The following is a 15,498-nucleotide window of genomic DNA, read 5'->3' on the forward strand; positions in this document are numbered from 1 at the left end:
ATGTTTTATTAATACTAAATGACAGGCTGGGCGTGGTGGCTCACGCCTGTAATCCTAGCACTCTGGGAGGCCGAGGCGGGTGGATCGCTCAAGGTCAGGAGTTCGAGACCAGCCTGAGCAAGAGCGAGACCCCGTCTCTACTAAAAATAGAAAAAAATTATATGGACAACTAAAAATATATATATAGAAAAATTAGCCGGGCATAGTGGCGCATGCCTGTAGTCCCAGCTACTCGGGAGGCTGAGGCAGGAGGATCGCTTGAGCCCAGGAGTTTGAGGTTGCTGTGAGCTAGGCTGACGCCACGGCACTCACTCTAGCCTGGGCAACAAAGTGAGACTCTGTCTCAAAAAAAAAAAAAAAAAAAAAAAAACTAAATGACAGCGGACTTCACTGAAATAATGGATATAGTCTCTCTTCTTTGTGTGGGCTTCTCACTAGATAAATTCTTCTGTAGATGTTTGCTTTTCCTGGTGAAAGGTGTGGTGGTCCGTTAGGGCTGCTATAACAGAATACCAGAGACTGGGTGGCTTATAAACAATAGAAATGTATTTCTGAAAGTTCTGGGGGCTGAGAAGTCTGAGATCAGGGGCCAACAGGTTTGGAGTCTGCTAAAGACCTGCTTCCTAATTCATCAACAGCCAAATTCTTGCTATAACCTTGCATGGTGGAAGGGAAAGTAAGCTCTCTGGGGTCACCTTTATAAGGGCACTGATCCCATTGATGAGGCTCCCCCTTCGTGAGGTCAGCAGCTCACAAGGGCCCCCCCAATACTATCACATTATGCATTAGGATTTAACATATGAATGTTGGGGACACAAACGTTCAGTTTATAACAGCTAGTAATTAAGCCTTTGCATCCTTTAGTTGAAGAACTCAGATCCAACCCGATCAGTTCTCCGAATAAGCAGAAGGAAAAGGTTGTGCCACATTTCCATATACCTTGTCATTATTATTCTAGTCTCGTGAGCATTACTTGGATCTCAGTATTCATGGGCTGCCTTTATTTTTGCTTTCAACAGATTCTTTAAGGTTATTGTAATATTTTAAGAATCACTATTATTTACTCCGTAAAACACCTTTGCAAGAGTTTAGCTACTTTGTAGTCATCTCTTAAAAAGGATAAAACATTCTATATATTTTTGTTTCCTCTACAACTTAAACTCATTTTATATTGTGATTGTTAATAATTCCAGTGGCTTTTAGAGTGATACAATTTCAAATTTTGTTTTGAACATATACCCCTTTGCTGTATTCCTAATGTATCTATTTTATGCTTAATAAACACATATATACACTTGCATTTACATATATAATCATATAAAACAAAATTCTGATCAGACCCACCTGGCTTCCATAGTGATTTAGCAATTGGGTTTTGTGGTTTTGTGGGCCCTGGCGCCATGGAAACAGAGACTTCCATGGAGTAGTTGCTGTATAGGTGCCTGATACTTGATTCCTCTAACAGAAAGGAATTGATTCCTTAATTGATTCTTCTAGCAGTTATTAATGCTATTTAGCACTATGGTAAATACTTAGAGGCCAGGATAAAAAATAGGAATATAAATCACTCACCTGAGAAAGTTAATAACCTATATTAGAGATCAATTCAGGGAAGTAGATAAAAATGCCCCCAACTATATGCAGAATATATTTGTATACATACTATAATATACACTTATACACAATTGCTGTATAAAGTTCAAAGCAGGGTGGGATAAAAGCAATTTTAAAGCCATGAGATCTTGGTGAGGGATCATGCTTTTAACTCTATTACCTGTGTAACGATGCCGGTCGTATTCTAGCATGGCATGGTTACTCTGCTGTAAATCGATGACCTTGACTGCCAAAGGGGCCCTTAACACTGCCAGGCAAGCCCACCATTCTTCCCTGGTCCACTTAATGTTCCGTGGTCTCAGATAACTGTGATGTATTATCTCCTCCCTTGTTGAACCTCTAATACCTTCTTCCCTGGCTTTGCTCCACCTTCCTATTCTGCTCAGAAATGGAAACAATGAGAAGATGACTTTCCATCTCCTCCATGGCCAACACCTGTGCTTGTACACGCGGCCTCCTTGCCTGTTTCCATAGGTGAATGCCCTGCCTGTCTCAGGCCTTGTCTTCTCCTTGGTCATGGATTCCGCTGCCTCCTCTGCCTGAGCAGGGACTTGGCTCCAGTAGTTCTGTCCTCTCTTTGTGTATTACCATATTTTTCTTCTCTGCAGGATCATTCCTATCAGCATAGAAACAAGCTATTATTTCTCCTACTTTAAAAAAAAAATATTGAACCCTTCCCCTGCCATCTACCACCTTATTTCTTTCCTTTGTAGCAAAATTCCTTGGGAGAACTATCTGTACCTACTGTTTCCAACACCTCTCCTTCTCTTCTTTCTTCACTGAAGTCTACTGTGGCCTCTGGGTGGCAGAGTCCCCATTGGCAGTTCTGGCCCTCACCTTACTTGGTCTCTTAGCAATACTTCACATAGTCGCTCACTTCCTTCTCTTCTGAACATTTTCTGTACTTGGCTTCGTGGACATTATCGGCTAAGCAGTCATTCTCCTCCACTGTTGGTCCTCCTGAGCCATCTTTGCCAGTGGAGGGCCTCCCTGCATGCTCCTTTCCTTGGTGATCTCATCCAGACCTTAATGGCTTTAAGCCATCAGTATGCCTAAGACTTACGACCTAATATGTTAACCCAGATTGTTCTCCCAAACAGACGTTGAGCACGCTTCCAAACTGTACTTGGATGTTTCATATAATGTCAAATTTTTGCCTCCTAGCTGCCTAGAACCTTCCCGATATCACTTGATGTATTCCATCCTTGAGATGCGCTGTCTTTGAGACTCTTTCATACCCACATCAAATCCATTAGCAAATGCTGTTGGTTCTACCTTGCAAATGTATCCGGAATTGGATCATTTTCCCCTCCCTCCCTTGCTGCTGCCTTGACTGCATAGCCATCATCTCTGTCCCTGGATTACTGTGACAGTCTCCAACTGAGCTGTGTCTCCACGCTCACCCTCACGGTCGCCTTTCAATTCAACAGCCATCACGGTCCTTTTAACATGTCAGACCGCATCACTCTCTGCCCTAAAGCCTCCAGCCACTTCTCATCTTACTTAGTCTAAAAGCCAAAAGTCTTGACTGTGACCGGAGAGCTCTGACCTCGTCTTGTCTTCTCTCCCGTGGTTCACTCCACGTCAGCCATTCCGGCCTCCTCCTACTTGAGGGCCTCTGCGGTGGCTCTTCCCTCTGTCCGGAGTTCAGATACACGCATTCCCTCACCTCCTTCATGCTTTTGTGCACATGTCACCTCCCTGATGCTGGCTACCTGTACTCCCCGTCTAAAATCGCACCTGCCCTGCCACCTTGCACCCTGGTCTTCCTTACTTTGTTTTGATTTTCCTTTTTTCCACGACATGTATCACCTTCTAGCATATCATAATATCTACCTCATTTGTTTATTATGTCTATTACTTATGGTCTGTCTCTCCCTTCTAAAATGGAAGCTACAAGAGGGCAGAGAGTTTTACTTTTTGTCAACAGATGTATATCCCAAGCGTCCAAAGCAGTGTCTTACGCATACATATGAACAAATGAATGAGTCATTGAGAAGTCAAGAGAAGTTTCCCTCTCCACCCCATCTCACTTTGCGTGTCTGCCCTCCTCCATGGTTATTCTTTACTTGCATAACTTTGTTATACTTTATTCATTATGTGAACTTATTATACTTATGGTATCTCCTGCACTAGGACGTAACTTACATCAAGTCAGTGACTTGAGATGGTAAGCATGGACTTAGTCAATATTCATTAAGTGAATCAATTTTAGGGAAGAAGTTTGAATTTCTCAAATCAGTGAACTGCATATGTAAATTGCATCGTGTGACAAATCTGTGATTATTTGCTTTTTCAGTATGATTCAGTGTTTGGTCATCAGGGTATAACATCAGTTGTTACATTCTTTTTATCACTATGGTTTGATATGTTTTGCTATTAATATTAAAATAATTCTCAGATTACCCTTGGGAGTTTATAATAAACGAAGCAAAGATTTTTAAAAGGTCAAGACTCAAGTCAAGATTTTTCAAAATATATAGTAGACATTTTTGCCTCTCTATAAGGAATAAAATGAAGTTGAAACATTTCCTTCTATATTGGAAGGGTTTTTGATTATCACTGAAAGTAGCAAAATGATACCGAGAAGTTGTAATCAGAGAAGGAGAACTGGAAATTAAAATATCAGTCAGTACTAAATAAAGCAGAGAGCTGTGATCTGATTCCTAAAAGTACAATCATTGCCTCTTTGGTTCGTAAGTGCTTCTTACGTAAGACTCAAGGGCTACACTCCAACTTGAGGCATTTAAAATTATAAAAGAGTACAACAAGTTTTATAGGAAGTTATTGTATACCACAAGAAAGCAGATCAAAAAACTGATTAGATATTTTTAACTTCTCTTTTCCATAGTCTCTTATAATAGGGATCTGGGTCATATTATTCTTTAAATTCCTTTTAAAAAGATTGTAAGTTGGGAGTAGGTAATATTTAAGACAAATCCAGTATAGACATTAAAACATTAAGTATGAATTTTCCTTTTATGTTACTAGCTATTGATGGTTTCAGTATGAAAATGGAAAAGCATACTTTGCTACTTAGCATAGTGAAATTCATGTCTGTATTGAGAAATGAAGAAATCTATGCATGAAAATCTAACTGTATTAATCATGATCAGAAGTTTATGTTTACTTTCGAGTAAATTTCATCTTGCTTTTTAATAGCATGTATTCCACCCCTGGCAGATTTTTAGTAAACTTAAGGTAAACATTGTGTTGTATCCATTCAAATTATTAGTTTCCCCATGAACTCATTAAGTCATTGTTTAGGAAGAAAGCTGGAAATACTGCCATGAATTTAGGATAACCTGTTTATTCGACTTCATGACCAAAGAGAAATTTTCAGCTAATTAACAACCTAGGCAACCTAGTGATTCTACTGTGGAAGGTTGCAAGAGAACAAAAATTGCTCCTGCTATAAACTTTAAACTCATGTCTGACACAATCTTGTGGGCTTCATGGAGCTATTAGAGCTTTCTAAGGATGTGAGAAAAAGCAAGTTCTACAGTGGACAGAGCTGTGCGCAGATATCCTCCCAGACCCACCAGCATGGCTCTGTCACAGACCCGTCTGTTCATGACTGGGTCCAGGCATCCGTCTCCAGGCAGAGCAAAGCATATGGCGGCGTGATTAGGCACGCTAAGCTAGGGGTTAGAGGGCATGAGTGACAGCAGAAGCATGCAGAAGGTGGAAAGTTTGGGGGGCTTGAATAGATGTTTCTGGGCCATCCTTTTGAGTCTTTAGGCCAGACAGTAATAGTACTGGAGTCAGGAAGGAGGTGGTGAGATCCGGTGGTTTGGACCATCAGTAGCATTCTGGGGGTGACTGAATTGCTCTACTTATAACTGCTTGTAATCATCCATCTAACAATTCCACCCTAAAAGCTATAAACCGAGTAAAACCGTGTGAGCAACCACAGTGGCAGCCAAAGAATCTCAAGTGATACAGCAGAATGTGTTGAGCTGATACACCAAAGGCCAATACAGAAGAGATACATAGAGAATGAATCTTGCAAAAAGTAATCCACTTGCAATACAAAGTTATAGTGTTCCCAAAATAACTTTAAGGCTAGTTAAAATTCTTAAAATTAATCTGTGAAACTGTTTTTTTTTTTTTTTTTAAAGACACAAGATCTCACTCTGTCTCCCAGGCGGGTATACAGTGGCTCAATTATAGCTCGCTGCAGCCTTAAACTCCCGGGCCCAAGTGATCCTTCAGCCTCAGCCTCTCAAGTAGCTGGGACTACAAACATGCGCCACCACACCTGGCTAATTTTTCCTAATTTTTGTAGAAATGGGGTCTTTCTATGTTGCTCAGGCTGGTCTTGAACTCCTGGCCTCAAGCCATCCTCCCACCTTGGCTTCCCAAAGTGCTGGGATTACAGGCATGAGTCACTGCACCCAGCCAAAACATTTTATCATAAGGAATTTTGCGTGACTTTTTGTTCACTCTTGAACTAGAGCAGCTGTGTCCTTTCGGTTCTCCCTACGCAGGGCCATTTGTGGCACTTTTGGAAGCTATGAAACCAGGTATATTTTCATATCACGATTCATTTTGCATGAAGTATAGCTTTATAGATGGTGAAAAGGAGCAGTGAAGAAAGTTATATACAAATAATAACAAAATTTATGATTCGACATTGCTATTGATTTACTTATTGGACTTCAAATTGATTTAAGTGCCAAGATGCAGAAATATGGACCTTTATAATGAATACCCATAGTTCTAACTTGTGAAACTGCTCATTTAGTGTGAGACTATAAGGCAGACTTGGGCCTAATTTTTTTTTTAACCATTTTTGTACCAACCAATTTTTTTTAGCATTTTATAAATGATAACTTTCAAGTCTTCAAAATTTCACACAAATATCTCAATGCCTAGAACTGCCATCAGTGTACCCTTTTGAATGAAAAGCACTCAAGTACTGCAGAAAAAACTCAAGCTTTGGAGTGAGATAGTTAGATTTGAACACCATCTCAATTGCTTATGGTGGGGCAGGGGGGGATATCTCTTTTTTTTTTTTTTTTACCTTCCACAGAAGTTATCTTAAAACTTTTGTTTTTTTTTTTTTTAAGGGACAAGGTCTCACTATGTTGCCCAAGCTGGACTCAAGCTCCTGGGCTCAAGCCATCCTCCCATTTCAGCTTTCCAAGCAGCTCGGACTGGGAGAACTTTTTGAGCCTCAGTTTCCTCACCTGGGGAAAAAACAATTGTTAGAATTAAATTAAATGCATAATACACAGCAGACGTTCCCAAAGTTGTAGCTGTGGGCTGTTTCCATACCTGTGCCTTCTGCCTTTCTTCCCCACCTTACTCTCCAGCCATGACCAAGGTGCCTTTCAGATAAACATGGGAGGCCTTGGAGAATAGGGAAAGGATAGCTTGAAGGGGAACCCTACGGCCTGGGGCAGAACCCAGTTCTCAGAGCTCGCCATTACTTTTGGTCTTGGGGTCTGGACTAGCTTTGCTTCCCTCAAGGTCCAGGACAGGACACCTCTTGGGTCCCAGCATGTCCCAGAGAGCTGTGTAGGTCTCTTACCATAATCCGCACTGTCCCCAGTGCTCCGGAGCAGCTTCTGCAGAGCCAAAGGTTCTTGGTTCTGGTTTCTTCTTGCTTATGAGGACTTAGCTTTATCTTAAGAAGAGAGAGAGACAGAGAGACAGAATGAATGGATACGCAGGTAAATGGCCTGAAAAGTGAATTTCCAAGTGGGGAACAAAGGCAAGAGCCCCCTGAATGATGGAAGAAAAAAGGTCCATGTGGTCATTGACCCTGTTGAGATTGGTCAACAATGAAGATGTCAACTTAGAGCAGGCTACATTTGATAAAGAATGGTTTCATGGGATAAAAATTTAATGATTCCCTAAGGAATGGTTCTTGGAAGTTCAAGTTGGTTTAAAAAAAAAAAAGGACAGCCCTGGTTTCTGAGGACTATCAAAGGAAATCTGAATTAAAGGAATAAAACAATGCAAGCAAAATGAATATGAGGAAACCTTACCATTGTCTCATATCCTAGACAATATGGAAGAATCCCTATTAGAGAAAGGCATCTGGGGTCTAACAGTGATTTGGGATGCATCACGTGGGAGACACTGAATTGTGTTATCGATTTTGGTCTGAGGAGGGTTTCAGGGGGAGAGCACCGAGGAAACAGTATGCGCGGGGCCTTCATAGTTGAGTAAATATGGGAAATAGTAAAATTTACATCATTAAAAATTGTAATGGATACCAAGAATTGGCTTTTAAGTATTTCAATCCGCTTCATGTCTATTGTGCCTGTATCCAAAACGTGGTCTTCCTTTTCCAATCTGCAAATTGTGGGTGCAGCTGAGTAACTTCAAGGCTCTTCGCACAGTCCCCAACCCAGGCAACCGTCAGGTTAGAACAGATGAACTGGCAGATGTGGAAATGAAGATGGGTTCTCTCTCTCCCAACTCCCTCCTTGTTTTCCGTGGCGTGTCCAGGTAAGAGCTCCCTGGGTAGGGAGAAGCTGCTGAGAAGAAATCCAGTTGTTCATGATGAAGAAGAAGCACAAGTACCAGTTAGAACGGTACCCCCTTTCACCGTTTCTGATCTTACCTATTTTTTCATGTTGTGGCTAAACGGGTATTGCCTAGAGAGAGGACAAATGCTTATCTGTACGTTTTCAAAGCATCAAATCATGGAGAGCTTAATTAATATTATCATCATTAGTGGCTGAGCAAACTCAAGGACGAGAAATAATAGAACAAAAGGTCATTGCTTTCATAATCCCCTGCGGCCAAGAATAATAATTGCTATGGTTATAATATGTGTTCCCTGGTTATTTTCCTATTAAAAACATTTTATCTTTTGGAATTATGTCATTAATGATTGCTTAAAGTCTATGTTTGGGGTAGGGAGGCAGTTACTATGTCTTTTCCACCGAAACCAAGGAACTAGGCATTTTATGCATGTTGTGTTTTCTAATTTCCAGTTGCTACAAGCTGTGATGTTGTAAACACATATTTCAGTCGTTCATCTTCACCTTCATTACTTGTCGTCCTTTCAAAGAGAACGATGGCTTTTTCTTAGTTCAGGAATGGGTGGTATGTAGCTGAAAGCTGGAAGATGTCCTGTGTTGTGAATACTAACAAGCTGTTTTGTGATTAAAGAACCAATGCAGAAAAAACCAACAATGATTACAATAGTATATTTGCATTTGGCAGAGGGGAAGAGGGAGGGACACTTGTTTCTTATTTTTTTCTGCCTTCTTTTTTGCCCTGTAGACAAAGCCCGTTGCATTTGCAGTTCGGACAAATGTCAGCTACAGTGCAGCCCATGAAGATGATGTTCCGGTGCCAGGCATGGCCATCTCATTTGAAGCAAAAGATTTTCTGCATGTTAAGGAAGTAAGGAAGATAATTTCGATTTCTGTCAGCATGATTTTTCACCTTGACATGTCATTTCTTATTGCTGTGAAATAGCATTGCATATAGCTGCGGTTGTATAACATACATACTAAATCACTGGCTCTCAACCTTTGCTAATATAAATATACCTTTTTTAAAGCAGAAAGAAGTCACCGGCCTCTTGCAATAACTTCAGAGCTCCCTTGGGCAGTGGCCCAGAAATTGGGAACTGCTAGAGTAGATGATCCTTTTTTTATGTTTAACCTGGACTTTTTCTTTTAATGTTTAACCTTGACTATGTGTAGTTTTTCCTGATGTCTGAAGTTTAGCCATCTTGGGAAGATTTAATAATAATATCTAGAATTCATGACTTTTCTCTCTGCTGACAGTGTCTAAACTCAGACTGGTGGTGCCCTTTTTCCTGCTTAGATGCGAAATTTGTGCCGTGGGAGGGAGAATGATAGGAATTGGGGCCAGTGAGGCAAGAAACAGATATCCGGAAAATTCCATTTCCTCCAAGCCAAAAGTCTCCACCTTCAAGTTAACAATGACACGACCTGTAAATTGGAAAAATTCTCCCTTAATTAAGGTTTGTTTGGAGTCAACATTTACCACATACCTGCTGTGTTTGGAACACTGTGTTAAGTGACCAGAAGTTTCCCCTACATGATAATCTCAGTGTGTGAGCGTGAGGTTTTCCTTGGACCTGGAGGAATTTACAATTTGAGCACTTGTATCTAGGGCATGATATGTCTGAGAGAACATAGATTTAACTGTTCATTGCGCTAAGGGCTATAAGCAAACGAGGTGATAACTGCCAATTAAAAGAGCTTAGAGAATTTAGAGCCTACCATTTCAATAACCCTTAAAAAAAGATGCAAAATATTGAGTAGATAGGAAAGATAGAAAAAGTTTTCAGAAGTGGTGGCGTCCTAAATCTCACTTTACAACAGGAAGTTAGATTACTACAGGGTCTCCTCTCAATGGCTAATGCTGAGAGGAGAATCTCTTTCTACCATGAAAGGAAAAGAAAAAACAAATGGACAGTCTTCTTTGAAGTGTGCAAGAACAGACTTATTCAGTCGAGGAAAACAAAATTAAATCATAAAGACTCAGGCTAAATATTCCACCTGCAAGAGATAAATTGTCAGCATTAGTATAAGTAGAGAAATCATCTGTGAACATCGTATTGTGTAGTTATAAAAGTGTTTGCACAAAGGTAAATGTTTCTTTGACGTGAAATATTTAAGGCAAATGTCAATATTTATCTCTTTCTCTTAATACTTCTAATTCATGTGATTATATAAGGGGAGATCTCTGTAACACTTGCTAGTTCATAATGATTTTTTACTAGGAAGGGCTGTTAATCTTTGAACCCAGAGGGTTTATCCTACTCACAGTGACAGCTGTTGCTGCTGCCACAGAATTCAGCCTCGTCCTAAGGCAGCACCAGGCAAGAGAAGGAAGCATTGAGCCTTTGACGGATTGCCAGGAACACCAAGATCATTTCACTCTTCCATGCTAAACCCATGAACCGAAGGGTTTCCTGAATTGTGATGGTTGAGGCATAGTTTGTTGTAATTGCTGTATTTCTTTCCATTGAAAATAGTTAAGGTGGACAATACGATTCTAAGATTTGTACTTCTCTGCACTGATTTTGATACTTTTGATTTCGTGTTTAGAAATTTAACAATGACTGGTGGATAGGGCGACTGGTGAAAGAAGGCTGTGAAATCGGGTTCATTCCAAGCCCTGTGAAGCTAGAAAACATGAGGCTTCAGCATGAACAGAGAGCCAAGCAAGGGAAATTCTACTCCAGGTAGGAGAAAAATGTTGAATGTTTGCGTAAAAGTTGAGATCATGCCATCATTTGTGTACCGTTGCTTCCTGTATTCTATGGTCTTTATTAATATGTGAAAAAGTAGACTGATGATATGGTTTATTGATAACATCACAAATCCTGTGTTTTAATAACTTCATCTCAGCATCTTAGTTTCATCCTATTTGGGAGAGAAATCAAATTAATTATTATCATTAATGAAAATATCTAAGGTCATTCAATCCAGGCTTCAGGGCAGAGAGAATTCTGAAGTCCTAATCGTTCACTGAAAAATACTTGGGCACAAAGCAGCCAGCCCTGGTGACTAATCCCAGCATCTGTAGCTGCCCGGCATTGCAGGGAGACGTTTTAGAGATGTCTAGAGATGACGGTCTCAGATATCATTGCAAATAGCAGCTCTTGTCATCTGTTAGTTTCATTTTCACCTGAGGAACTCAATTTTCAGTTCTACCCACTGTTAAGCCCTTAAAAGAGAAGCTAAGGATGAAATAAGTTAAAACTGCCTTTGCAGAGAGCAGTTAGACAAGTTATGTAAGAGGCCGGGGCTGAATGATCATTCTTAGCATTCATGAGACTGTTTGCCCCTCACTGAAAGAATCCCTGGGAGGGCTACTCATACGTGTAGTGAATTTTAATTCGAACCCTCTGCACACAAGCCCAAGGATGCAGTGTGCCCTCCCTGTGTGAGAGGACAGGGTATGGGCAGAACTTTTCTTCAATGTGAATAGCAGATTTCTGTTTTCTCTGGCTTTTATCTTATTTGTTTATATAATGATGCAAATTCCTTTGTCAATGATAGTATTTTAATGTTAGCAAAGATTTCTTTCAAGTGTCAGCAGATGAGTGAAATAGAATATGCTTTGGGCTTTGGAACGCCCATCCTCATTAATGAACATTTTATAATTGTCAGGTTCATTTAGTTCAGATGGATTCCTCTGTGTTTTGAGACCTCTGCCCTAGAGTTGCCTTTCACTAATTCTTGGGTTATTGGCGGTACACAGGATCATGAGATGTATTAAGTCATATAAAAGTGGAGGCATGTAGATCAACGATGTGTGTGCACTTTTCCTACAGGGTGTTTGAAGATCTGATACTATTCTTTCAATCTTTAGCGTTCCATTGGCTTTACTGTGTATTTTCTACTTTGTATACTGAGTTAGTAAAATCTCATAATGTGGAAAAATTTCATTTTCATAGAGCATAGACATTGTAGTTGAGGTTTCAAGTTATTACTATCTCAGCTGGGAATGTTTTGTTTTTAGTTGGTTAAGGATAATTCGGCATTTTTCAGAGTTTTCTTGTCAAATCCTTTGAGAAAAGGGTTCCATGGTCAAATAAATTTAGCATAGTACTAGATAATAGAAGGTTATTTTAGGATTCTTCAGAGCCTTTAATATGTTAATAATGTACACTGTGGATCTGTGTGGTGGCATGGAAATATTTTTCATGTACAGTATTTACTAAAATTTCTCCTAAAAACTCCTCTGGTTCATGTTTGGGGAATAGGGTTTTGGAGAATGCATTTTGGAAAATTTGGGATGGATTTTTGCAGAGACAGGCTTGTGTGTCTTTCTCTGCTGTTTTATACACTGAGAAATGAGAACTACTTCAAAAGGAGTAGAAATCTTTGCCAAAATTCTTAGGGAAACATGATCGCCTCCCAACTGAGTCTCCATAATCTAACATATCGCTGAGCTCAGCCTTCTAAGGCCCTGTGGCGAGGGTAGGTATGAGAGCCTCCAGTTCACAGATAAGGAAAACAGGCTAAGAGAGGTTGGGAACCTGACCAAGGGTTACAGAGCTAGTAAGCAGTAGAACCAGGGTGGCAGCCTGACCCCAGCAAGACTACCACGCTATCCTGCAAATTACGGGGCCAGAGTCTGCCTGGCCCAGCAGACAAAGAACAAATTGTCATTGCCATCTGTTAGTACTTACTTTATTAGATACACTGTTTTGCTATTGCATTTTTTCTTTAAAGGACTACAAATTATCCATATTTGGGGAGTGTAACATCTCAGAACTTATTCTAGGGAAAGGGGTTACCTTTTCTTGTGCCCATATACATTTTCCTTTGATTTTCTTTCCTTTTTTTTTTATTTCAGCTCATTATGGGGGTACAAAAGTTCAGGTTATATATATTGCCCATGGCCCCTCATCCACCCGAGTCTGAGCTTCAAGCGTGTCCATTCCCTAGACAGTGCACATCGCACTCATCATGTAGGTATGCACCCATCCCCTCCCCCCCCCTCCCCCCCAGTCAGAACTTCAAGCGTGTCCATTCCCCAGACAGTGCACATCGCACTTATCAAGTATGTATACACCCATCCCTTCCCCCCAGCCCCCACCTCTGTCCGATACCCAACTGGTGTTATTCCCAAATGTGCACTCAGGGAAACCAGTTTGCTGGTGAGTACATGTGGTGCTTATTTTTCCATTCTTGAGATACTTCACTATTAAGTGTCTCAAGAATGGGTTCCAACTCTCTCCAGGAGAACCAAAGTGTCCTGAGCTTTTGTCTAAGCATGTGAAAATAGTTTTCTCGCTTACACAGGTTTTACATTTGTCTCCTAACATTTGAAATGTAGTTTTGTTTTGAGGACATCATCAGAATCTGGCAGTGTTTAAAAACTCTGATATGTAAATTATAAAAATGGACAGAAATCAAAGGCAATAGAATTGGGGCACAGTTCAAGAACTTGGCATTTTTGTAGAATTAAAAGTCAAGGGCAAATCTGTATCCTGACCATTTTCACTAGTTGCAATGTTTGTCACAATTTTATATCACTCAGATACTATTTTGACTATTATTAAAATTCAAAGGGATTCTGTAAATCCAACACTTGAAAAATGTTTTTAATTCAAAAAAATTCAAAGGGAATGTAAAACGACCTCATGCTTGAACCAAAATTAGACTTAGTACTGTAGAAAATGAAAAGAAAAACACGGAGTTCTGGGAAAATATGTTTTGGTCCTCGTGTTAGGTGTCCTTGCATAACTGCCAGAAATTGCTTCTATAAATACCCCTGATTATACATACCGTCCGGTGTCATTAAGTGTATTGGAGTATCTCTTAAGAACCTTAAAGAGATAAAAAGCCCTCCTGCTAGTTGCTTAATAAAGTTTCTGATGTTTGTTTTATGCATTAAAATGCTAGAATAGTAGCAATAAGCTTCAGCCTGTTACTGATACTGTCATAGAAATTCTATTATCTTATTAATATTTACCTAAGTGACTATTGCCCTTTGATGCATAGACATTTTAGCAAATTCTTTCAACTAGACCTGGCTTAGCCACAATAATAAACAGTAGGCAGTGAGGGCATCTTGCCCAAATTCAGTGTTACTCTTTTGTTTTTTGGGGGGGAGGCCTTCTCTTTTAAGATGTTCCTTGCCATCTTCATCTGCAGAGGGACCAGGTAGTAATATGGTAATTAGCATGCTGGTACACTGGCTAAAAAACCCACAAATGTTGTTGTTCTAGTATTAACTCCAAAATTTCTAAGACACCGAAGCATACCTTAAATCATACTTGAGAATCTGGAAGTTCTGAAGTGTATTATCTTCACATCATTCCTAAATTAACCAAGTTTAATCCTCCATGTCATTTATGCTTGAGAAATGTTCTGGGTGCTCTCTGAGGGTTAAATTGTGTAAGTACTCTGCTAATCATGTTTCTTTGAGTGTCTCTTAAAGGTTAGCATGTTTTAGCATTGCTCTGCTGTTCTTTTATAGATTACCATGAGCCCTTGAATACTTTCAATTTTAGTACACCAAAAATAATTAAGCTATGATAAGTGATGTGGAACCAGACAAGAAGGAAATGTTAAGTTTGGGGGTTAGCCGTGAGGTTTGATACTATATGTTGCCTCTGTGGGTCTCTGAATCTCTGCTGTTTAGCTATCTGTGGTCTTGGCAGGGAACGTGAGGGCTGCAGAAATCACCCCAGTCCTCTTCCATTCTCTCAGGGCCTTTTTAAATTTAACCTTGAATTTGAAAATAGAGACCATCACATTGCTAGTTCAAGCACTCCAGGAATCTCTGCTGGGAAATGACTGCTTAGCTCCTTGAAGGAAAGATAAATTTAAAGTTCAATAAACACACAACGGATATATCATGTTTATCGAGGAAGACAAATGTTTTAGAATCTGAAATAAGTGTCTGATTTAATAGAAATTTTTGCTTTACTCCAGTAAATCAGGAGGAAATTCATCATCCAGTTTGGGTGACATAGTACCTAGTTCCAGAAAATCTACACCTCCATCATCTGGTAAGTAGGTGACAAGTACTGAATAGCACGTGCTGCATTTCATGCTTTCGCCAGTCTTATCTAGTTTTGTGCATTTATATACACTGAATTACTATGTTAACCCTACAAATGTTGAAAGGGATCAGAAATAAGGATGGCCTTGTGGAGTTAAGAACAATGGGGGAAATTTTTTTTTTTTTTCTGGCTTTGAAAAAAGAAAAGTAGTATGTGGAAGTGTTTCTGTTGCTGCAGATCCAAGTGTTGGGCGGATTTAACTTTTTATCTTAGGTCCCTCCATGGGGCCCCGGCACCTTGTCATGGGCAGTAAATGGCCGAATGCCCACCCACAACTGCAGTGCAATGTGAGCTGTAGGCTTCAGTGTTAAGTAAAAAGAGAAGGATAAAAACTTCAGAAAGGTGAAGAACAGAGA

General features: G+C 40.0%; 1 protein-coding gene across 5 annotated transcripts in view; it reads left to right on the forward strand.

The window, feature by feature from the left end:
• CACNB2 (calcium voltage-gated channel auxiliary subunit beta 2) overlaps window positions 1–15,498 on the forward strand; it is a 299,751-nt gene that overhangs the window by 252,779 nt on the left and 31,474 nt on the right. For all 5 annotated transcript variants that reach the window (XM_069459014.1, XM_069459016.1, XM_069459015.1 and 2 more), the window contains 3 exons: window positions 8,860–8,982; window positions 10,665–10,801; window positions 15,012–15,088. In XM_069459014.1, the coding sequence (XP_069315115.1) occupies window positions 8,860–8,982; window positions 10,665–10,801; window positions 15,012–15,088 (337 nt within the window). The remainder of the gene's footprint in view (window positions 1–8,859; window positions 8,983–10,664; window positions 10,802–15,011; window positions 15,089–15,498) is intronic.

This window comes from Eulemur rufifrons, chromosome 25, assembly GCF_041146395.1.
Source record: "Eulemur rufifrons isolate Redbay chromosome 25, OSU_ERuf_1, whole genome shotgun sequence".
Lineage (NCBI taxonomy): Eukaryota > Metazoa > Chordata > Mammalia > Primates > Lemuridae > Eulemur > Eulemur rufifrons.